Genomic DNA, 24,318 nt, shown 5'->3' with positions numbered 1-24,318 from the left:
TCTCGCGGGATGCTTTCCCATTGGCCCGAGCGGAGGTGAGCGGGATTTCAAAGGGATGAAGGATGCTCAGAATAAAGAAGCGCTGCAGGTGGCCAGCACTAGGGTTAGACTCCTCTCCTCCTCCTCTCCTAGCATTGACTTCCTCTCATATCACACCATGTTCATAGGATCATAGAACTGGAAGAGACCGCAAGGGCCACCCAGTCCAACCCCCTTCTGCCATGCAGGAATTCACAATCAAAGCATCCCTGGGAGATGGCCATCCAGCCTCTGTTTAAAGACCTCCAAGGAAGGAGACTCTGAGGCAATATATTCCACTGTCAAACAGCCCTCACTGTCAGGAGGTTCCTCCTAATGTTGAGCTGGAATCTCTTTTCCTGTAGCTTCTCCTTTCTCCACCCACGGAACCTCACCCCCACTCACACATCCCTTCAGCATTTTAAAGGGACGCAGTCTAATGCTGCAGCCCATTTCGGCCAAAAGGCATAAGTTTGAGGATCAGTGGCATCACACACACACTTAGACTGTCCCCTGGCATGGCCTGAACCCCCCCCCCTCCCTTAGTGATGCCCCTGCAAGTGGTCTGAAAATCTCCTTTTTTCCTTCTACTGACTTACTGCTAACCCTGCTCATTAATCCTAAAGTTCACCAGAGCAGTTTGCAATTTGATACCTCATTAACTGCCATGGCTCCATGCTACAGAATACTGGGATTTGTAGTTTGTTGTGGTACTAGAGCTCTCCAACAGAGAAGGCTAAATATCTCACAGAACTAAAAATCCCCAAATTCCATAGCATTGAGCCAGGGCAGTTAAAGCAGCGTCAAATTGCATTATTTCTGCAGTGCAGATCCAGTCATACTACTATATTCAACTTAAAGTACCATTGTAACATCCCATGGAATCCTGGTTTCTGCAGTGTAAGGAGAGAGCATTTAGAATTGCTAGCCAGAGCACTCTAGGACCTCACCAAACTACAAACCTCAGGATTGTATATGATACAATTGTGGTAGTTAAAGTGTGTAGTGTTTAGTGTATTATTGTGTAATGTGAAAGAAACCCAGTTCTTGCCAAGATGCCATCCTCGTCACGACCTGTTGAGATGGGAACAGTTGTGGCAGCCTGAGGAAATGCTGTGTTTTCCGATGAGGATCAAACTATACACCAGGGGTAGGCAACTTTTTTGAGCTGGGGGCCAGGTTGCTGTCCCTCAGACAACTGGGGGGCCGAAGCCAAAAAGTAAGTAATTAAATAATTTTTTTTTAAATAAATAAATAAATAAATAAACCGGGACAAATGTAGGACAAAATTTTCAAATGGAGGACATTTTTTTTAAAAAATGGAGGACACGCAAAAAAATTTGCTGATTTTTTAAAAAATGTTAATATAAATGCATGTTTCTGAGGCTTCTATAGACAATTGCCCCCCTTGCCCGCCGCTTGCCCCCCCTTGCCCGCCTCCTCCTGATAGGCCAAAGGCCCCACACTCTCACACGAGAGGCCAAAGGCTCCGGCGGCAATTGGCAGCAGGACCGGGCTGGGGCCGGTCTCAAAGCCTTGCCGGGTTGCATCCGGCCCGTGGGCCACAGGTTGCCTACCCCTGCTATAAACACTTACATATGCCAGCATACAACTTATGACCTACTGTTAATGAACTGCAGAGCATATAGTCATGGTCATGTGATTCCACACCCACAATTTAACAAAGCAGACAAATGTGTAAAGATTTATTCCATTTGAAAGACTCAGGAACACTTATTTGTGTGAGGGATGGTGGCACATCTGTGCTACATGGCTATTCAAAACAATACCCAAAATATGTAAATTGTAATGAAAGGAAATATCTGTTTTACTATAACCAATAGTGTCTAAGAGCAAGCTATTACCATTATAGATTTTCATACATGATCTACATGCCCTTTTTAAACTCAATAGCATGCCATATGTTGAAACCTTGTTTCGACACACACACACACAAATCAATTGCATAGCATTTTTTAGCCTTTTCCTTCTTGCTTAGTCACATAGTGTTTAAAAGTCTCTTGGGCTGCTTAAAAAGCACAGTCACATTATTTATTCTGGCCCATCAGCAAACTGTGGAAATCTGCAGAGCAGTTTTGCAATGGTAGCAATTACACATATTGACATAAAGGCATATTTTGTATTAATTAGTGTCAATGATTTAAATAAAATGACTGGATACTTTATCCAACCAAAGTGCAAAAAAATACATTCTGCAGGTTTTTGAAGTGTCACTGGATTCTTCATCAAGTTGGACAATAAAGGTATTGTTCATTTGTGGATTTTGGATTTTGTTGTATTTTGCTGCAGGCCCAACATGGCTACCCTTAAATATGTTTCCAGGATATACTGCGTTACAACATGAACACTTCTCAAGTGTCTCAAACAGACAATCAAAAACTTATTGTAGGAACTTGCTTTCATAGGAAAAGCCATATGAAAAGTGAAAAGGAAAAGTGCAACTGAGCACAGGTAGAATGCCTGTGATACAGCACTATATAAACACAGCCACAGATATTAGGGCAGGAAAGGATTCTTAGAGGAATAATTTACTAGGCAATTTGAGCTCTAGCATTTCCCACTTAAGAAATGAAGAGGTTGGTTAAAGTAGGTTTTAAAGCCTAAAGCTGGTGTCAACCAGACAGAATAGATCCATTGAAATTATAAGATTTAGATGCTTGTTGAATTAACAGTCACAACTGGATCAGTGGGTCTTCTCTCGTTAGGAGCTGCAATTGACTTCAGAAGGGCTCAGAATCAGAAAGTGCAAAGTTACGCTTCAAAAAGTAAGTAGTTAGTCTGTTATCTTTCCAATGCCCTCGAGTTTTAAATACCTTCATAGCTGTAGTTTTTGGGAAGCAACTCATTCCTGTGCCACGCCTTAAAACTAACTGTAAGCAACTAAAATTATGCTTTTTAGTTGCTTTAAAAAGCATCCACATGCATTGAAGAAACATACCACTGTTGTATTATCATTTGATTTCCCTCAAAGCCTCAAGTTCCTGAAGGCTAGACCTAGACGTAAACTTCTGCATGCAAGAAACTAGCCTTTCAAAACACACTCTAGTCCTATTCACTTTATTATCACATCAATACCCACAGCAGAGCAACACAAGGTAGAAGCACAAGGGACAGCATAAGCCAGCACCTGAACCACATCCTTTCTCCATTTAGTGAGGCACATCCTCATAGCTAGAGAAGTAACTGAAAAAGGACGTTTCTGCCACAGAAGTTCTGGTTTCATCCCATTAAGTTACAACCTTTATTAATGTACACCATTGATCTACGTCACTAGTGTAGTGATGTGCCTTGGTTGTTAGAAAAATGTAATTAACTAAAAATGACCAGTTGTTTGAAACTAGGACTGACATCTTTCAGTTAGTGCCCACATCAAATTATCCATGGACCATCAGGTATTGCAGAGATGCTAGACATTTATGAGTTGTTTGTTACTTGCTCTTTTCCAACTGATACCTGAAGATTTGTGAAGTAAGTGATGTGAGCTATAGTTGAGATTTGCTTGCTAAAGGCAGTAGCCTGCATTGTTTGCCACTGCCCTATTTGTTCTAACTCCCAAAGCGCAACAGCCTTGTCCTAGATAGCTACTTTCATCAATAAACTCAGCAAATGTGAAATCACATCCCTGGCAATCTTGACCTTTATACACGCTTGGATTTTGCGGAAAATCATACAAAATTTGAGGGAAGTGATACCGTATATGATCTTGCCTTTTAAATTTAATTCCTTCCCTCCAGCCCCCAAAAGGACTTTGAAGAAATTGGACTAACTGGTCTTTCCCCTTTTAGGTACTTAATGTGTGTGTGTGTGTGTGTGTGTGTGTGTGTATCTCCCTATGTGTGCATGCAATAGGAAGACTGGAAAAGGCTTGGGGCCCATGAAGGTTCAGCTAAGGCCCAGAAACAGCACCTGGGTCTTCACAAGTTGCCCACCCTTGCTCTGAGTGGTATCAGCCAAATTCTTGGGTACTTAAACTGGTTTTTCATTAGTTGATTCACGCGTCACCTGCCTCCCCCAACAACTGAGACTGAAAGCAACTCTGACTTTTTTCTTGATTTGGGTTTAACAATTGCTAGCCAATATAGCATTCTCTCTGCTTTTCCTCTCTTACACACATTACACAGTTCTTCAGTTCAAAAGAACCCCAATAAAAAAGAGAAAACAAAAGTTTTAGGGAACCTTGAAGACCTATGTATCATAAAATACAGTATATTTATATTCCACAGATGTAACTCACTGGCAACTCCACAAGGCCAACTTGGCTTCCCTTAACCTCTAGGAAGAAGCTTGCTGGCAGCAAAATTCAATTCTATGAAAATGGAAAAACATAAAAACAACAATAAAATGTTTTCCGTCTTCTAACAAAACAGGACAGCAAGGTTAATAGGCTGGCATGTTACCAAAACCCTGAATCAGCAGCCTTTTTGCTGTTAAGGAAGGCACTCCATCATTGTTTTAACCACAGGAAAATATTTTAGCCCCATCAATCTGGATGTGCACAGGCTTAAATGCTTTATTGAGTTGGTGCCCATTGGCCAAATTATTTATCACTGCATTAACTTATTTATATTATTATTTAAAAAAATTCTCCTTCTCTGAGAAAGAAGATTGAAACTTTGCTTTTTTCAGAGAATGATTTAGCCATCAAGAGGACTAGTGTTTTCACTGTGAAACATTCAGAAAGGCTTGATTCATATGAGCTGTCCCATATCCATGTAAGATTAAACTATACTGTGCAATATGAGCTTGCTGTTCCAGATTATCTCCCCTTAAAACAAGAGTGAGCAACTTGTGGTCATTCACATGTTGGACTGCAATTCCCATTCACATGTTGGCTAGTACAGAGTGATGAGAGATTACAGGCGTTGCAGTCCAACAATACTGAAGGGCCACAGCATCACCATTTGCCAAGTTGCTTGAGACACATACTTCCCAAGCATTCCCAAATACTAATCTGGAAAAGTCCTTTGACAAATCAAATCTATCAGCAATAACCTTTTTTAAGTGAACACTTTTCTACAGCCACATGTGCATGCTTGAAAAGGGGATAAGAATGTCTTGCTACCAATCTCTGTGTAACTATTCATCTATGAGTCCATGAAAGATCAGGATAAAATTACTTTGTAAATGTTTACGATGCTACAGAAATCTTGGTCGTATTTGCTGCAACATATGAACATAGCTTCCCTTTGGAAATTCCTGTATATGTGGAACTAATCTGACAAATGGAGCATGTTGGCCAGTATCCCTGATCACTCTGGCAAAATGTAATATATAATATCTCCTTGGTAATCCTCCTTTGACACCATTTGAGGGTGCTGTGTACTACATATATCCAGGTGACTCTTACACTGTAAATGGGAAATATCTCCCAGAAATCTTAGCATAGGATAGTAAAATTCTGAATATTCCTTTTGTTTTTTTTAAAAAACCTTCTTGCTTTTTTCTTATTTTGATTCCTTTTTTTAAAAAAATCGTTTGGGCCTAATGATTGAATCATAGATCACAGAATCATAGAGTTGGAAGATAACAACTTTGTGAGAAGTTCAAGAGTGGGATTTTTTTAATGGCCTGCTTAATGGAACTACACCACCTCAGTTTTGCCTAAAAAGAGATAAGAGGAAGTGTGCTAACTTTGCCCCCAAAGCATCTAGCTGGTCTTCCTTGGTAAAAACATATCTCGGAGTTCTGAATTGCAGGACCTGAGCAAAGCAGTGGAGGATAGGTTTTTTTGGAGATTTCTCAACCATAGGGTCGCCATGAGTCAGGGTTGACTTGAGGGCAGTTAACAACAAACAACGGGATGGTACAGGATATGATTAGAACTATTTCCTTCTTAGAAAGGATATAATAGTTCTTACATATTCACAATATCACTACAATCCCTCTTTAGCAGCTTTTTGGTCAGTATTATGTCTACCTGTAATCTATTTCTGGATTCATAGCGTCTAGCATTTCACACAAAAAGAACACTCTTGTAATACTCCCCTCATAAATCATTTAATATCCTGAGTTTGGAAGTAACAAGTTAAACATTGTTGCCTGCTGCTAGTTACTTTTGGGAGAATAAAGTTATGTCAAAGTAAAATTTGAAAACAATATAACAAGTAGGAGCAATGTTACTGTACCAGTGTAACAAGTAAAAGATTATAGTTATTTTTAAAGTTGCTGAGGGCATTTAAAGAAGCATTATGTCAGGCAGTTTTCCAAATCTGTGGCATACTCTTGTCAGTCTCAACAGACAGTAATATTCTTAACAGAAAGCAATGGAAAAGTGGTGCAAGAAATAATGCAACAAGTTAACTTATTTTCATGGTTGCAGTGAATAATAAGAACAGGTTATTATTTTAAATAATGTGATGAGCAAGAGAGGGGATCATTTTTGATAAGCAACTTTTCAAGCTCGCCTCCAGCCCTCAGACAGTTTCTATCACACTGCTGCCAGGGTGTGCGCAACAAGAAGGGTCACAAGTCACAGTGCTGTTGCTTCATGTTGCTCCAGATGGCACAATGGGACCAAGTAAATACATCCACTGCCTCTCTCCCCTTCTCCAGACAGATCTGTGAGAGTGTTTCATACGAAAAGAATCTTACTAAATTCTGAATCACTGTTTTTAAAGTAACACCCTTGTTACTCTTATTGGAGAGCCTTACACATTTTGTTTATCCCAGAATATTTTGTGTCAGCTTTGGTCGGAGCCTTTATATATCAGCTCCTCAGGTCAGTTTATTTTAACCCAGTATAAAACTAGAAAGAACAGGAACAAAATCTAGAACTTTTCATTCAGTGCTTTTAAACTTGCCTGAAAATACTCCTGTATGATTACAGCTGAAAACACTGACAGCATTTAAAACACATCTCTTCTGACAGGCATATCCAGGGATGAAAGAGATGGGCCACATAAAGTGGTTTCAAACTGCTTTGAAGGCGGGGCATTTAGAGGACGCACACCTCCAAAGTGGGCAGAAACTGGATTAAAGCCATGCTCCAGGGTTAAAAACTTGAGCAAAAAAACCTGGGATATTCCAATTTAGCCAGGAAAATACACACCTTTCACTGTGCATATAAATGCTCCGATGCAAGAGCAGTTCTAAAGGAGCAATCAATCCTAACCTTAAACATAAAGCTGCATATAAACCCACCAGTGCAGGGGCACATTATAAAAGGACAGAGCCAGGCGGCAATAAAAAAAATGAAACTGTGACACCTCCAATAGATATAAGTACTGTACAATATACACAAACCAAGAGGGGGCATGAGGTGAAGGGGTGTGAAGGGGGGATGTGTGGGGGGATATGATTGTGCTTTGCCAGTGTTTTACTGGGCACACCTCTGCTCCAATGCCCTGTCCCAGTGGATGATCACAGGTACAACTGTGTGGCTGATCAAAGGGATGGGCATCCAATGGAATGGCATCTAGGCAGCAGACAGTCACTGGCTGTGTGTTTGTGGAATGGTGTGCATGCATGGAGGGGAGGTGACAAAAAAAAAATATCCAATGATATGGTTTGATGCTGCACTGTGTGGGTAGGCCATGTGCATTCAGGCCGCCTTCAGAGCAGCCAGTGTGAACAGCGGGGGTTTGAACAGCTTTTGAAAAATACAGGTTCCAGCCTCTTTTTCCTGCCTGTTTGTTCTGCCTCTTCCCCCAGTCAATTTTAAACGATGACTCTTTAATTGGTATATTTTAAAGAATGTACTATATGAGTATATTTTAATGTTTTATAGTGTTGTATTTTAATGGTTTTACGCATTTTCTTTTTTAATTGTATTTTAACATGTTGTACCTCACTGTGAGAAGAGACAGGAAAGAAAAGAATAAGATTTATTATTATTATTATTATTATTATTATTATTATTATTATTATTAACCTTCAAAATTATTGCAGATGCTTCTAACCATATATGTGCATGTGTGTGTATGCACGCACGCGCACACACACACAGGTGCAGGTATATTTGTATGTACATATTTGTGCATCTGTATATATATGTGTATACACATGCATGCAAACATGTTGCTCAGAGAATGGCTTTGTTTGCTCTTCCAGTTTATAAAATTAAACATATATTTGCCAGAAATTTGCCTGATTGTCTGGTTTCTAGCTCTGATTTACTTTTTGTTTATTTGTAAAATGTCACATTGAGCATAATCTACAATAATGAAAAACAACCAGTCCCATAAAGAAATAAAATAGGAAAACAAGCAAATAAAACCAGACTTGATTTTTTTGTGTGTGTGTTGTTTAATCTTAAATGAGAATTTGCTTCAAAAAAATAATCTGCCCAGCAGAAGAAATGCCATACTGTGCTTGCCAGAACATAATGGTTTTCGCTATTTTGCAGGAAACGGCCAGGAACGGAGCAAAGTGAAACTCAAGGGGCATGACATTCTTTAATTTGCCAGTTAATCATCTATCATCCTACTTTTTCAGCTGATTTTAAATTGTTCCAATGTTTTTCTCCTCCTTTGTCCTTAGTTTACTTCAACTGCTGTAAACTGAGTTAAAAGTGCACTCAATTTACTTAGGAAGGGGACAAAAAAGAAATCTTTTCCTTCCCCGTCACTTCAGGCAAAAACAAACAAACTGCTACACCCGCTTCTAGCTTGGTTACATGTGTCCCAATTTTCATTTGTGAAATTTGGAGAGTATGCCACTCAGAATGAGGCCTCATTGATTTCTGTTAAGGGCCTAAATAATAATGCTTTATGAAGTTGAAGGCTTTCATGGCTGGCATCCAGTTTTTTGTGGGTTTCTTGGGCTATGTGGCCATGTCCTAGAAGAGTTTAAACTCTTCTAGAACATGGCCACATAGCCCAAGAAACCTCCCCAAAATCTAATAATGCTTTAGCTTCACATGATTAAAACTTTCAAATGCTGATTTTTGCTTTTTAAGAAATGGTTAATTGGGAAGCTAAAATACATTGTTTGTATTAGATATTTGCACCCCTGCTGGCTAAAGAATTGTGGAAGTTTTAATTCAATTCTCTCACATTTTCCAGGCTCTGATACTTATAATGAACTCAGCTATTGTGAACTACTGGAACTGTAGTCCAAATGGTCAATAAAGTATCATAATGCTTTAACCACAACAGGCTATCTTTTGGGAGGGCTATTAACACCCCCCTTTTTGTTATTACAGTACTGTTTCTTAACAATAAAGCAGCACTAAAGCTACCTTTACCTGTTTCCAAACCACTGTTTCAAAGCAACAGCAACATCAGGCTCACAGATTTATTGTGCTGCAGCCATAAAGTGCATCCATACAAGAAAGTTTAAACAACACACAATGAGACACCTGTTTGCTTGATTAAATAATGCTTTGTTTGCATTTTAGGGAGAGGAGTTTCTCAGCTGAACTGAAGGATATTACAAGATGCAGCCACAGCAGTTAAAATTAAACCATTGTGTAGTGTGTAAGGGCCCAAGGTATGGTTAGATTGGGAGCGGAATAGAAAACGGGGGAGTAAGAGCAGTTTAGCTGAAGTCAGAGTCCATTTACTGTATTTGTTATTGCATTTCCCATTGTGTGTTATCCCCAAAGCAGTTGACAAAATGAAAACTCATACAATTAACATCATTGCCATGATAATACACCATATATTAACTCACATAAAATTCACTGCACTACAAACATTTCAAAAAGTTTAAACAAGAATACATATCAACAGATCATTTCAGAGTTTTGAACACTAACCTAATCAAAATGATGCCTTGCATTACATAACTGACCGAGGATATCGTATTAAGTGACATAACGCAAATACAGTATAACCCTGTCTACATCAAGCTCACAACTAAAGTGAAAAACAGCCACAAGGATTTTAGATACTCCATCCCAGAGGGATGGCACTGCTCCCTTGCCAGGATCCCATGTCTTAAAGGAAAAAACACCTACATGTTTTGTGTGTGTGTGTGTGTGTGTGTGTGTGTATAATGAATAAACTCTCTTAACATTCTCTTCTCCAGGCTAAACATCCCCAGCTCCCAAAGGGCATGGTTTCAAGACCCTTCACATTTTAGTTGTCCTCCTTTGGACACACTCCAGTTTCTCCATATCCTTTTTGAATTGTGGCGCCCAGAACTGGACACAGTATTCCATGTGGGGCCTGACCAAAGCAGAATACAGTGGCACTATTACTTCTCTTGATCTAGACACTATACATCTATTGATGCAGCCTAAAATTGCATTAGCCTTTTTAGCTGCCATGTCACACTGTTGACGCATGTTCAACTTGTGATCTACTTGGACTCCTAGATCCCTTTCACATGTAGTCTCGCTCAGCCAGGTGTCCCCCATCCTATACCTGTGCATTTCATTTTTCTGCCCTAAGTGCAGTACCTTACATTTCTCTGTGTTGAATTTCATTTTGTTAGCTTTGGCCCAGCTTTCCAGTTTATTCAGGTCATTTTGCATTTTGATCCTGTCCTCTGGGGTGTTAGCTAATATTTGGCACAATGTTTCTATATGCTTCTGTGATCCTGCACAAAAGCAACTGGTTGAACTTAGAGGCTCAACCCTTTGCAAAGGAGATTTGCAGGGAAGAGTTAACAGAAGAGGCTGGGAGGGCTGCAGAGGCTGCACTTCCTGCCCTCCCTCCCTTTTGTCCCATTTCCTCCCAGAAACAGGAACCAGGAGGAGGGGAGATCTGGATGCTCTGCCTGCCTGTAACCTGGCCTTGCTTGGGACGCAGCAACAGGCTGCAAGAGGAGGAGCAGCAGCAACAGCAGCAACCTGTTTACTCACCTGGGCCCTTGGGAGGCTGCCTTCATCTCTGGAACGGAGTCAGATCTGGTGTTCTCCTTGTGTGTTTTCTCTTTTTCTGGGCCTCATCAAGAGAGGAGAACGTGTCACTAGGGAGGTTGGGCTCCCTCTTTGGCTCTGGCTTTTTGCTGCGGGATTAATCCGGATTAAATTATTCAGGATCGGATTTTTTTTTCTTTTTCCTCTTTGCATTGCATCGCTACGGAGCAATGCCCGTCGTCGACAAGCTTCGCCTGGAAGAGGCTTTGCAAGACAGCCCCCAGGTAAGTCCTGGGTTCAGGATGGAAGAGGAGGAGGAGGAGGAAGGCCTTTGGATCGTGGGGATAGGGGTTTCGCAGGCCTTGCAAACCAGAAAACACACACACACGAGGAGAAACACACCATCATCTAATACCATTCTATTACAACAGTGTCCCAAAGGAATGGAACCACAACTCAGTGACCATATTTGTTGTGTCTGTAACCACATTGCAGCCATACTACAAAATCACAGGATCTATAAGTACCAAAGTGCAGTTGTTGGTGTTGTGTGCCCCCAAGTCGTTATGACCACCCTATTATTATTATTATTATTGAGCTTTATTTATAAACCACTGTAAATTTACACAGCACTGCTGTACATACAGTCAATTAAAATAGATAAAATAAGCCTGCCTATGGCGTGCCTTCTATGAAAATAATTTGTAGAAGGCACGAATACATATTAATACATCTTAACACTCCAACAATAAAATTTAGCAGATGACAAATCAAAATAACATTGGAAGCAATCCTATTGTGAGGTTTTCTTTGCAAAACCTTGGGGGGTGGGTTGCCATGGCCATCCTCTGAGGCTGAGAGAGTGTGCCTTGCCCAAGGTCATCCAATGGGTTTCCATGGCAAAGAGGGATTTCAATTCTGGCCTCCATAGTGGAGGGTCCAACACTCAAACCACTACGCCACACTGGCGCTCACAAAGTACATATACATATAGTTATATCCCAGTTAACTATATGGATGGAATAAAGCATGCTAAGGACAATTGATATGAGCCCAGAACACTGAAGTTCAAAAAACCCTATACCGTTCTTGTGAATATTATATCCTGGAGATAAGTAACTTGGAGATATGTAGCAATGTGGTTATATACAGTACATAACAGTATGGTCCTTGTTGATCATTGTTTGGGACATTGGTTGTAATAGAGTATTATTATATTGTTAGTTTCTCCTTAACTATTTTTTGTGCATTTTTCGTAAACTCAAGATGACCAGAGATCCTCAGTTCAAGGAGGAGAAGGCACTGCAAAATGGAGAACCTTCAAGGAAAACTGAGGGCTAAAAACTAAAAATTGAGGGCTAAAAAGCTAAAAACACTTATAGAAACACATGCTTCTTAGCCCTGCTCAAAATAGAGGTCATCTTGGAATTCCTCCTGGACAGGGAGGCTGAAAGGTAGGACAGGTCCTGGGAAAGGAGGATGTGTCTGGTCACCCTGTTGCAAACTACTTGTCAATGGAAAAGCTTGCCAGTAGGATTGGGCAAAGAAGGTGATGGATGGAGAGATCCTCTAGGAAAGAGACTTGCCAGTGATCCAGAACTAGGTATTGTTTCAGCTTGCAAACAAGTGTCACTTTGTGTGGCATTTAACCTTTCTGTGTGGATCCGGTTTATGGCTGCAGCACAGCAAACCTGTAAGCCTGGTTTTGCTGGTGTTTGCAAACAGGCGAGGATGGCTTTGTTGTTATTGTTGTGTTCCTTCAAGTCATTTCTGATGTTCGGCGAACCTACGACAAGTTTCTTCAGAGAGGTTTGTCATTGCCAATCCTCTGAGGCTGAGAGAGTGTAACTTGCAGTGGGTTTTCATGGCTGAGCCAGGATTCGAAACCTGGTCTCCGGAGTCATAGTTGAATGTTCAGAATACACCATGCCAGCTTCTTGAAGGTGGTTTTAGTGCTGCTTTATCACTAAGAACTAAGAATAATAATTAAAAATGGTATTCTAGACCCCCCATCTTATGTTTCCTCTATAAGCTATCCAAAACACAGAATGGAAAAAATTATCCTTCAGGATTTATTCAGTGGGAGGTTTTACTTCAAAATGATTCTTGTGGTAACCTGTGGGATGATATTAGGAAGCCACAATATGAAGGTTATCGAATAATAGCTTTTGAATTAATTGGTGGTTTTCATCACGAGGGGGAAAAATAGCCAGAGAGGCCTATATGTTGTTGCTATGTGAGATGAAGAAGGAAGCCAAGATCATATATATAAAAAGAGACGCTGGCCCTTGAGAGGGAAGAAAAAATGTGATGACAGAACAATAATTTGCCCTCTGCCCATCTAGTGTGATGGTGACAGCACACAATACTGCTATTCAAAGCACAGAATTAGTGTTCCCATTTTATAGGTCAGAGTGTTAGGAGAGCATGGAAGGATCAGAGCAATGGTTCCCTTGCAAAGTTTGACTTTGGAATTGTTGGTGAGGTTGGAAAGAGGTGGCAGGAAATAGCTTTATTCCTCACCAGTGTGAGAGCAGCTTCTGTGACAAATCTAGGTCACCTTTAACAGGAGGTGCACTCCTTGAAATCGGTGGAAAGGCAAGGAAAGGAGAGACATACAGATTGTACCTGCTTATTTTTTAATTCTTTCCTATTCATTTCTAACTTTTAGACAGGCTTCCAAAACACACTGCAGAAATAATCCACTTTGAGACCATTTTAAGTGCTCTGGCTCAGTGCTAGGGTATCCTGAGAATTGTAAGTTTATTGTGGCACCAGAGCTCTCTCACAGAGAAGGCTAAATGTCTCACAAAATGACAGTTCCCAGAATTCCCTAGCATTGAGCCAGGGCAGCTAAAGCGGTCTCAAACTGGATTATTTCAGCATTGTGTTTTGGTCCAGGGAGAATGTGTTGCTTTGACATCTCAAGACTAACAGGCGAGCTGCTTAACAACCTTGTTTCACCTTACACAACCCTCTGAAGCTTTATGACCAGTGTCACAGTTTGAATCTTTCTCGGCCCCATTTCGTTCTGATCCCACTTCTCCAGTGACGTAACTGTGCTTAAATACCTGGGTCTTGAATATTGTCTTCCATCCATGCCTCTGAAGAAGTGGATTGAAATCCATGAAAATTTATGCTACATACATTAGTGAGTTTTAAAACCCCCACCAGATTTCTGCTTTCCTGTCAACACGGGACCCTGTAGGTGCTGAAAATATAATCTATTTTAATATGTTTATTCCTGATTTATTACTTTCCCTGCGAGCACTTCAGATACACATGTACATTAGACACACTCAGCGCAACAATAGTACAATTGACATAAAATTAATTATTGAACTCTTCATTGCAATCATTCAGGTCCAATTTGGGGCAATGCACTTGCTTGCATACAAAGCCTTGCCTCTACAAGCAAATGTGTTCTTTTTCTTGCTTTGCTAGGGAAGGAGAAGTAAATCCCAGCTTTTAGGGTGCCATATGAATCGATTAATCACAACAATAATAGAAAAACGCTTCTCCACCGAGCAAATCTGTCTTCTCCCCCTTCTTCCCTAATGTTTTTGGATCTTTCCCATAGAGAGGCTGCACTGCAAATGAGTTTTTCAACTCAGTGGAAAACATGCAGGCAGGCATCATGTGACTCATCTAAATGGATGCTGGTGCTTAACAAGGCTGACTGTGGGGTTTGTGCAGCACATGGAAAAGAGCAGACGCTGTAAAATACTTTACAAAAAGCAGTAATCCCTGATCTATAGCCTTTCATTTTCTTTATAGGGTTTACAAGAGTGGTGGTGAACAGGACTGCTAACTTGTACTGTACACACAGTGGTTTTTTTGCCTTTGAATTCTCTGTTGTGTACAAGTTCACAAACAGCCTTCTAATCTAGAAGGATCTGGAATGCTGGGGGAGCATTCAGACATGCAGGCTTGGAGCTCAAAGTAGTAATAGTCCTGGAAACAAACATATCTAAGATATAGAAACAAGCACTGAGACCTGGCAAACTGGACTAACCACAAGTACAATGTCATGGGTTTGTGTAGATCTTAAAACAAATTTTCATTGGGCCTTTTCTATTTCGCTTAGTTATCTGCTGCAATAATTTGGAGTAGAATATCCCCCAAAATCATATCCTTGTTATCCTTGAGGATGATTTAATGATGAGTCAGTTTTTCACTAGAAGTGATGCTAATGTATTCCTTTCCACCAATTAATGTCATCACCTAAAGGTGTAACTGTTGTTTCAGCCATGCAGATTTAATGTCATTTTGGGAAACAATTGAAAGGAAAACTTCCCCTCACCTTTTCTATAGTTTCATGTTGAGCTTAGTTTGTATACTCACTAGAAAGCTTTATCAGTGCAACAGTTACCCTGCTTGGTGCAATGCTACAACATTTTAATACAGTGCAATACAGTTTAATACAGATCAGATTCTCCATACCCTTTCCTCTTCATCTGCTACCCTTTGCCATGAAGTGTCAGCCTGGTTGACTAGAGATAGAATCACAGAATCATAAAATTGGAAGAGACCCCAGTCCAACCCCCTGCCATGAAGGAACTCACAAAGCTCACCTGACAGATGGCCATCCAGCCTCTGTTTAAAATCCTCCAAAGAAGGAGACTCCACCACTCTCTGAGGGAGTGTGTTCCACTGTTGAGCAGCCTTTACCATCAAAAAGTTTTTTCCTAATGTTTAGGTGGAATCTCTTTTCCCGTAGCTTGCATCCATTTTTCCAGGTCTTATTTTCTGGAGCAGCAGAAAACAAGCTTGATCACAAGCTTCTCTCCCCTGCCCCCACTTGCAGAATGTAAAGTACAACACAGAGAGCAGAAGTACCATTAGCACACTATATATTTGTTGTTGTTAACTGCTCTCAGGTTGGCCTTCACTCATGATTACTTTGTGGATGAGACATCTTCAAGGTCACCTAGCCTCCACTACTCTATTTAATTCCTGTAGATTCATGCCTGTGACTTCCCTGATTGAGTCTATCCATCTGGCTGGTGGCCTTCATCTCTTTCAGCTGCCCACCAGCTTTCCAAGCATTAATGTCTTTACAAGTGAGTCATGTCAGACTCATCACATGATGTGGCCAAAATACAACAGTCTCAGTTTCATCGCCTTTGCTTCCAAGGGGATTTCTGGTTTGATCTGTTCAAGGACCCATTTGTTTGTTATGTACATAACCTTTTCCCTCTTCAATCCTCATGGGCGCGGTACAGACAGCACAAATGCAACATACTCCTGGCGATACTAGGGTTAGGTACCGTGCGGCAACCGCACGGTCCCTAACCCTAGTACGGAGTGACAACATAACAATGGCAGTGTCCCGTGTACATGGGTGCCACTATTGTTTTTTTTATTATGTATTAAATATTTTTAAAAAATCTTCTATACAGAAACAATAGCGTCAAATACAGAAAAAACAAGGATACATTCATTACTCATCCGATGTACTTTCTGCTAAGTTTTAATCCTAATCTTTGTATCACTTCTTCATCCGCTGAATTTCTCCAATGTTTATTTAACACTTATTTACTGAACTATTATCTATACTACACTTTTATTATCATTAAGTTTCCATCTAATCATCATTACTTTTACAGCAATTTCTTCTTCACTGGAATTTCCTCACATTTGTATTTCTTATCTTACCTATATTACCATGCGTTTATTATATTTACCTATATACTAAACTCAAAACATGTACTCACTACCTCTAAATTGCTACTATTAATGAACTGTCATTTACCTCATTTTTCCATTACCAAGTATACTTCTCCGTTTTTTCCTTTTCGGATATAGTCTTTCCAAATTTCCCAATCTTTATAAAAAATTTCTAACGTTCCATTTTTAATCAAATATGTTAACTTATCCATTTCAAACAAATCCATCATTTTGAGTTGCCATTCTTCAATGGTGGGGCATTCTTCCTTTTCCCAATACTTCGCATAAATTATTCTTGCTGCTATTACTGCATATAACAAGATCTTCTCCTTTCTTCTTTCAATTTTTACATTGTTTTTTGTGGGTTTTTCGGGCTATGTGGCCCACAGAAAACTATGGATGCCAGCCATGAAAGCCTTAGAATTTTTACATTGTCGATCATGTTCAAGAGATACATTTTGGCCCTCAATCCCTCTTTAATTTTTATTTTTTTTTATTTTTGAATGAATATTTTTCCAAAAATCTTTGGCCTTCGCACAATTCCACCACATATGCAAGTAACTTCCCACTTCCTTTTGACATTTCCAACATATATTTTTATTTTGTTTAAACATTTTTGCTAACTTATAAGGAATAAGATACCATCTATACATAGATTTGTAAATGTTTTCTTTTAACTCCACACTTATAATTTGTGGGTGCCACCATTGTGATGTAAGTGCTGTGCAGTGTCCGCACGACACCGAATGTCGTTTACATTGTGAGTGCGCTATTGGTGCACTCATGACATCCACTCTGCAACGCAAAGAGAACCCAGTTTTTCTGGGTACTTTTTACTCTGGAAGGAAGCTGTACGGTTTGGTGGCTACAGCATCCCTCTGAAGGGAATTAGGCCGCCGGCAGGGTGCCTTTTTGGGGCGGGCTGTACCGCACCATACCTACAATAAACACACTAATCTAGAAATAAATACAGCTGAGATGTATAAGGCTTTCTGTTGAATAACTGGTTTCAAGATTTGGGTGTGATTCATCTTTCCTTGACCTGGTGCTGACTGGGAATGAGAAGTATTGTAGTCAAGTGGATTCAACAGGCTAGTCTTGGTTCTCAGGTTTACCAAACTTCACTGATCAAAAAGCAGAGGAGAGAGAAAAAAATAACACCACATTTTCTGGGCTTTATCAGTATTTATAATGGATATGTTTTATTTAAAGGGATTGAGTATAAGCAAGATATTTATGAGAGATTACTATGAAATAATGTCACTTTGTAGATAAAATGAGAGAGGGAGATAATACCTTAATTAACCAATTGATTAAAAAAAATCAAACCCTTCTAGCCCTACAATTCTTCTATGGCTGCAGCCATACTGCAGAAATAACCCAGTTTGATATCACTTTAACTGCTATGGCTCAATGATATGGAATTCTGGGATTTGTAGTTTTGTGACACTCTTCTCTGTTGGAGAGCTTTGGTCCGACAACAAACTACAATTCCCAGAAATCCATAGCACTGAACCATGACAAAGTGGCATCAAACTGAATTATTCCTGCAGTGAAGATCCAGCCCATGTTAACTAAAGTGTCAGTACATATAAATGCAGATAGGATATTTATTACTGGTAGTTACACGGTGATAAAAATGTTTGGCCTTTTAATTCAAAAGTCTATTCTATTTACTCATTCTGCTTATTTCTGAGCAAACGTGATAAGGTGACACTTGTCTCTTTCCTAAACATATTGTGCTCTGAGTTGCCTCCTGTTGTTCAGATTATCTGATAAGAAACCATTTCCCATTACAGATGATTTGAGAATAAATTACCTTTTAGAACCAAGATTCTGGAAGTTGTAGTTATCAAATAAACACAGTTGTATAAAATGGATGCTTTAAAGAATTGGTCACAGGGAGAAAAGCGTAGATTTCTAATTTGCATTTAGAAAACAAGCCTTGAGTTATGGGATGTTACTGATAGGGATTAGTTCAAGGGATAATAGCTTTTCCTTGCCTGGCTTTTAGCTGCATAGGATATTATGGCCCTGTGGAGCACGTGTCACACATCCTTTGCCACTGCTCTACTCTTTGAAACTTGATTTACTGGTGTTGCCCCATAGCATCAGTTGAAGCTCTTGTTGCTTCATATCCTAATTTGCCAGTTCCTCTTGGACTGCATTTCCCATCAGCTCTCATCATTATGCTGGTTAGGGCTGATGGGAATTGGAATCCAACAACATGTGTTGGGCCAGAAGATGGTCACCCCATGACAGAGTAGAGTTGGGGGGGATCCAGTTTAAAGAAAACCCAAAAATCCAAAACCTGGGGTTTTTGTTTGTTTGTTTAAACCAGGATTTGTATTAATGCTTTAATGGAAAAAAATGAATCCTGCTTATTATATTAATACTGTGAAATATAATTTTATATATTAAAAAGCTTGATCAACCATATTTTAATGCTTTCTAACATTAACAACCCAAAGTTATTAGATTTTGATAAGATTTACATAATTCAATAAAACTTTGGGAAATATATCTATAGGTTGAAAGCCTATACAGTGGACCCTTGTTATACCCTGGGGTTTGGTTCTAAGATCCCCTGTGGATAACAAAATCCATGTATGCTCAAGTCCCATTAAATATAATGACATAGCAAAATGGTGTCCCTTATAAAAAAATGGAAAATCAAGGTTTGATATTTGAAATTTATACTTTTTTTGAACATTTTCAAACTGTGGATGCTTAAATCCATGTATAAGAAGGGCCAACTGTATATTGGAGTAGAGTATAGGACTACACCATTATGGGACTGACAGCCTTATTGCATGAGAAAAGAAAGCCAAAATGGAGCAAGAGAGTAGTGGCTTTCTTAGGGCCTCTCTACAAACCTTTGTAATACATCTGTTCTCTTCCTGAGGGAGATGGTTGTAAAAGTGTGTCTTTTGTCATGCTGAAAAAATCCATTTTACAAAAGGCACACTTTTAGGTCTATCTTCCTTGAGAATGGTGGTCCTGCAGCTGGGTTGGAGAATCTATGAGAAAGCTAACCTTTTTAAGCTCTTCAAATGTGTGATTGCTTACATTTGGTGGTACTACTTTTTAAATCAAATATAGGCCCGGTACAGACAGATGGCTCCGTGCCGCCCGTCTTTCCCCATTGTTGGTGCCGCAGCAGTCGCACCATGCAACACCAATGTGCTGCCAAAAAGAAGCCACTCTGAGCGGCTTCTTTTTTGTGGTGCCGTAAAGGGGAAAGGACGTCCTGGAAGTGACATCCAGATGCTGTGCAGTGGAGACATCATCATGGTGGCCCCCATGTGGACGGGAGGTTGCCATGATGATGGAGTCTGTATGGACTAGGGTTCTGGAGCGTGCAGTTGGCGTGTGCTCCGGAACTAGGGATGCCATATCCCGGCGGCCCCCGGGACAAATCCACTTTTGGGGGCCCCCTCCCGGTCCTCGTCCGGTTTGGCCTCCAGCCCCCATTCGGGGCCCGTGCGGCGCCAACCCACCTTCCCCTGCCTCCCCGCGCGGGCGCGCCACCCACCTCCTCCTCCGTTCCAGGCCGTGCAGCCGCGTGGAGGAAGCGAAGGAGGAGGTGGTGTGCCTCCTGCGCACGGCTGCGTGGCCTGGAACAGAGGAGGAGGTGGGTGGCGTGGCCACGCGGGGAGGCGGGGGAGGGAGCAGGGAGGGGGGGAGGGGGGTGCGGGCGCGCGCAGGAGGTGCACCTCCTTCTCCTCCTCCTCCTCCTCCGTTCCAGGCCGCGCCAAGGGGAGGAGGAGGCAGAGGTGCCTGCCTGGCTTGGTGCTCCCCGCCGGTGCGCACGTCAAGGCAGCAGGCAGGCAGCCACCCACCGCCTCCACCGCCTCGCGCACCTCCGCGCTGGGCGGAGGCAGAGGTGGAGGTGGGTGGCTGCCTGCCTGCTGCCTTGGTGTGCGCGCGGGCGGGGAGCGCCAAGCCAGGCAGGCACCTCTGCCTCCTCCTCTGCCTCTGCTTGCCAGGCCCAAGGCAAGCGCCTGGCGCGGTCGCGCGGAGGCGCGCAAGGCGGAGGTGGGTGGCTGCCTGCCTGCTGCCTTGGTGCGCGGGCGGGGGGAGCACGCCAAGGCAGCCACCCACCTCCTCCTCCGCTTGGGCCTGGGAGGCAGAGGAGGAGGAGGGAGGAAGGAGGGAGGAAGGAAGGAAGGAGGAGGAAGGAGGGAGGAGGAAGGAGGGGGAGGGAGGAAGGAGGGAGGAAGGACAAGGAAGAAAAAGACGAGGAGGAGGAAGAGGATAGTGATGATGATGATGATGATGATGATGATGATGGTGAAACGAGCCAGCTTCTGAGGCACGACCAATGTAAGTTGCTCTGATTTTTACAAACTCATGCGCAGTGGGGAAAAAACCAAAGTCCCTTGACCAAATACACACTTCTGAGAAGTACAGTTGAATCCGAGGGCAAACCCACTTCTTGTTAAACCACCTTGACATATTCAGTATGCATAGCATGTTCAGTGTGAAACCCAAAGAGTTTGGTTATCGAATAAGCCTCTGAAATATGCAAGAGGCCATGTTAAGTAAAGCCATGTTCAATGCCCATATGTGTTGTTTGGAATGGGGGAAGGGGAGGTTGGCCAAAAAGGAAAGTACATTTCTGTCATCTGTCTAGGAATAATGCCCAAATGTCCTCCATTTTGATCATGCCTAAGAAACATGAATTTATATTAACATTTTTTAAAAACCATCATTTTTTTCACATGTCCTCCATTTTTTAAAAATGTGCCCTACATTTGAAAATTTTGTACTACATTTGTCCTACATTTGTCCCGGTTTGGAGGTCCAGACTTATGGCAACCCTATCCGGAACCCTAGAATCGGCATGGGCACACCGCTCCCTGCCCATCTGTACCGGGCCATAGTATTGTTAAAGGGTGGATCTACACTCTAGAAAAAATGCAATTTAATACCACCTGAAGTGCTGTAGCTCCATCCTGTAGAAGTCTCAGATTTGTAGTTTGTTGTGGCATCAGAACCTTAAATTTTGTAGGATGGAGACGTGGCAGGTAAAGTAGTGTCAAACTGCATTATTTCTACAGTGTAGATGCACTCAGAGTCTTAGCTAATTAGTTGAAGGTGAAGATGTAGTGATGTCACTTTAATTGTCATGATTCTAACCTGTGAAATCATGGATTTATAGTGTTATGAGGTATTTAGGATTATTTACCTCATTCTGTAGTTCATGCGAGTGTACATTAGTATAGCAAAGGATTCAGCATACCTCACCAAATGACAAATCCCAATATTTCATGGGATCAAGCCACAGCAATTCAAGTGGTATGAAACTACTGTAACTGTACAGCATAGATACCCACTGATGCCATAAATCATCTCAAACTTCCAATCTGATATAATTATCTGGGGTGGGGGGCACTTTCTAGATAACATGTGCTGTTTGGGTCTAAATTGGACCCCAAAAGTCATCCTTTGTATCTTCTTTCAGTATCTGTGGATTAGTCCTTTTCAGGGCAGGTTATTTATCCATTTGGTTTCAACACACAAAAAGGAAAGTGCCTAGCCCTGGCTGTTCAGTTCTCACTTTCTTCATAAGGAAGACACTCCTTTTTTCATGAAGTGTGAAGAGGAAAAGTTCCGGTTTGTTTGAGGGCTCTATATGCATGGGGAAAAAAGCCATGTTTTTATGATGACTTTTCCTCTTCAGGCGCATTGCTTTTTGCATTAGGAGAATGGTGCAAAAGCAGCACGCTTTGCATATCGAATCTAGTCAAGTGAACAACAACTGATATAAGGGCTATAATGTTTTCAGATAGACCCACAAACCAGCCATCCTTCTACAAGGACTTCCTATATGATTAATTCATGGTTCTCATTAATTATCTAACATTTAAATGCTATGAAATAATTCTCCTGGAGCAGCTGACTAGGATAGGGTTACTAATTCCACACTGTTTTGCTAGTTTGGACAGAAAGAGTAGCATATGCAGAGCAGCGGGGTGTTGAATATGGACTCCTGCAGTGTGAACATAGGAAAAAGAGGAGGAAAGACAGACTTTTTCCTTTGATAAAGTACAGAGTAAACTAGAGACGGCGACAGTGACCGTGTTAATTTTGCAATGTTTAAAACATTCTTGAAGAAGTGTTGCTTCTCATAAAGCAACTCGAAAGAGTCTGAATTGAACAGCTATTTCTAACATAAATCTCTATATCACCTGAGAGACATGGATACTTGGAAGAGTTTCTCGGTATGTGCAGTCTCCCCCTCCCCCCATATCCACAGATTCAACCATCTACATTGTGAAAATATTTTAAAAATATGTATAAATTCCAAAAAGCAAACTTTGATTTTGCCATTTTATATAAGGGATACTATTTTACTATCACACTGTATTTAACTGCACATCCATGGATTTTGGCATCCACATGGAGTACTGGAACCAAACCCCAACAGATGCTAAGGGCCCACTTTATGTCAATTTGACAGCTACTTTCAGATTCAAAAATGGGGAAAGTCAGGACAGTGCCATGTCTGAAGTGTTCGATGAAGGCCTTCTCCGTGGTGGTACCATAACTTTCAAATATGAAAATGAACTTTTGTTTCTTGAGCTTCATATGACTGAATTAATAAGATGTCACTTGTTCATGACTTACACCTTAGTGATTGTAGTCATTGTTACATATTAATAAATTTTGGTGGAGAGTTGGTTGGAGCTCCTTTTGCTGTTTGTACTTGAACATTTAGTATTTTGTTTTGTTTTTTAAATAAAGTCTTATGAATGTCCAAGAAGTATCCAAACCTATTATCATTTAGGTGCCAGGCTGAAACCTATTGTTTCCTTAGCCATTTATAATTGGTTATAATTTCTGTGGATTGATTAATTTATTGATCAGAAGTGTGTAATCACACACATTGTGAATACATATTAATAAATTTGTATTCTTGGAAGTTTTGACATTGTTTACACTTCATGAAGGACAAAATATTAGTGAAAATAAAGAAGTAATGAAAATACTCTGGGAGAAGTTCCAGGTTGTTGCATCCACTGTTGTAAATAGAAAAAACTACCTCATAGAGCATTACAGCTGCATAAGACATAGGATATTAACTGACACTTAACACTCCTAACCCGAAAAGTTAAATTAGAGTCTCCACTGGTTGCCCATCCATTTCTGGGCACAATTCAAAGTGCTGGTGATGACTTTAAAAGCCATATATGATTGAGGTCCCAGTTATCAAAAGTATTGTATTCCTACTTAGCAACCTGCCCATGGTTTGAGGTCTTCTGGGAGGTTGTGCTCTCTGTCCCACCATTCTCACATGTACATTTGTTGGAAAAATGGGAGAGAGCCTTCTTACTGGCTCCTCATAGATTCTGGGACGCCCTTCTCAGAGGGGCTAGACTGATATTCTCCTTATTACTTTTCCGCAAACAGGTAAAACATTTTTTCTATTGCAGCAGGCCTTTAAGAACTGGTTTTTAAAGAGAGGAAACAGGACTTGTACAATGTGCTGTACATTTGTTTATTTTAATGCTTTGTGTTTTTAATTGTTTGTAATCTCATGATGGTTTAATTGCTTTTTAACTTTTGTATGCTGTGAATGTTTACCTATGGGCTGGAACAGACTGGCAGCTTTAGCTAGCTTGGGGGACATGGTGTTTACATGCACCACACCTCCAAGTCACCTGGAAGATGTGCTGGCAATTACACACTAGTTGCTTTGGGGCAACTTGGGGGCGTGGTGTTTAGACACCACACACTCCGGAGCTGGCGAAAGGCCAGGTCCAGAGGCAAAGAGGTGGCTTTTTTCTGCCCCAAACAGGAGCTTATTTTAGGGCGGAAGCTGGCTGCCACAGCCCCAATCCAGCCTTAAATGAGGTGGC

General features: G+C 41.0%; 2 protein-coding genes across 3 annotated transcripts in view; one reads left to right on the top strand and one right to left on the bottom strand.

Moving 5' to 3' along the window:
• CUNH12orf75 (chromosome unknown C12orf75 homolog) overlaps positions 1-10,906 on the bottom strand; it is a 37,900-nt gene extending 26,994 nt beyond the window's left edge. The window contains exon 1 of the transcript XR_016281507.1: positions 10,787-10,906. The gene's annotated coding sequence lies outside the window, so the exon portion shown is untranslated. The remainder of the gene's footprint in view (positions 1-10,786) is intronic.
• The window catches only part of APPL2 (adaptor protein, phosphotyrosine interacting with PH domain and leucine zipper 2), a 44,421-nt gene continuing 30,774 nt past the window's right edge, over positions 10,672-24,318 (top strand). For both annotated transcript variants that reach the window (XM_089528026.1, XM_089528025.1), the window contains exon 1: positions 10,672-11,067. In XM_089528026.1, coding sequence (XP_089384152.1) covers positions 11,014-11,067 — 54 coding nt within the window. In that variant the 5' untranslated portion in view covers positions 10,672-11,013. The remainder of the gene's footprint in view (positions 11,068-24,318) is intronic.

Source organism: Sceloporus occidentalis, unplaced genomic scaffold (assembly GCF_023333645.1).
Source record: "Sceloporus occidentalis isolate IW3139 unplaced genomic scaffold, rSceOcc1.0.p SCAF_5, whole genome shotgun sequence".
Taxonomy (NCBI): Eukaryota; Metazoa; Chordata; class Lepidosauria; order Squamata; family Phrynosomatidae; genus Sceloporus; species Sceloporus occidentalis.
The sequence above is the reverse complement of the archived record's forward strand: the minus strand, read 5'-3'. Positions and strand labels throughout refer to the sequence as shown.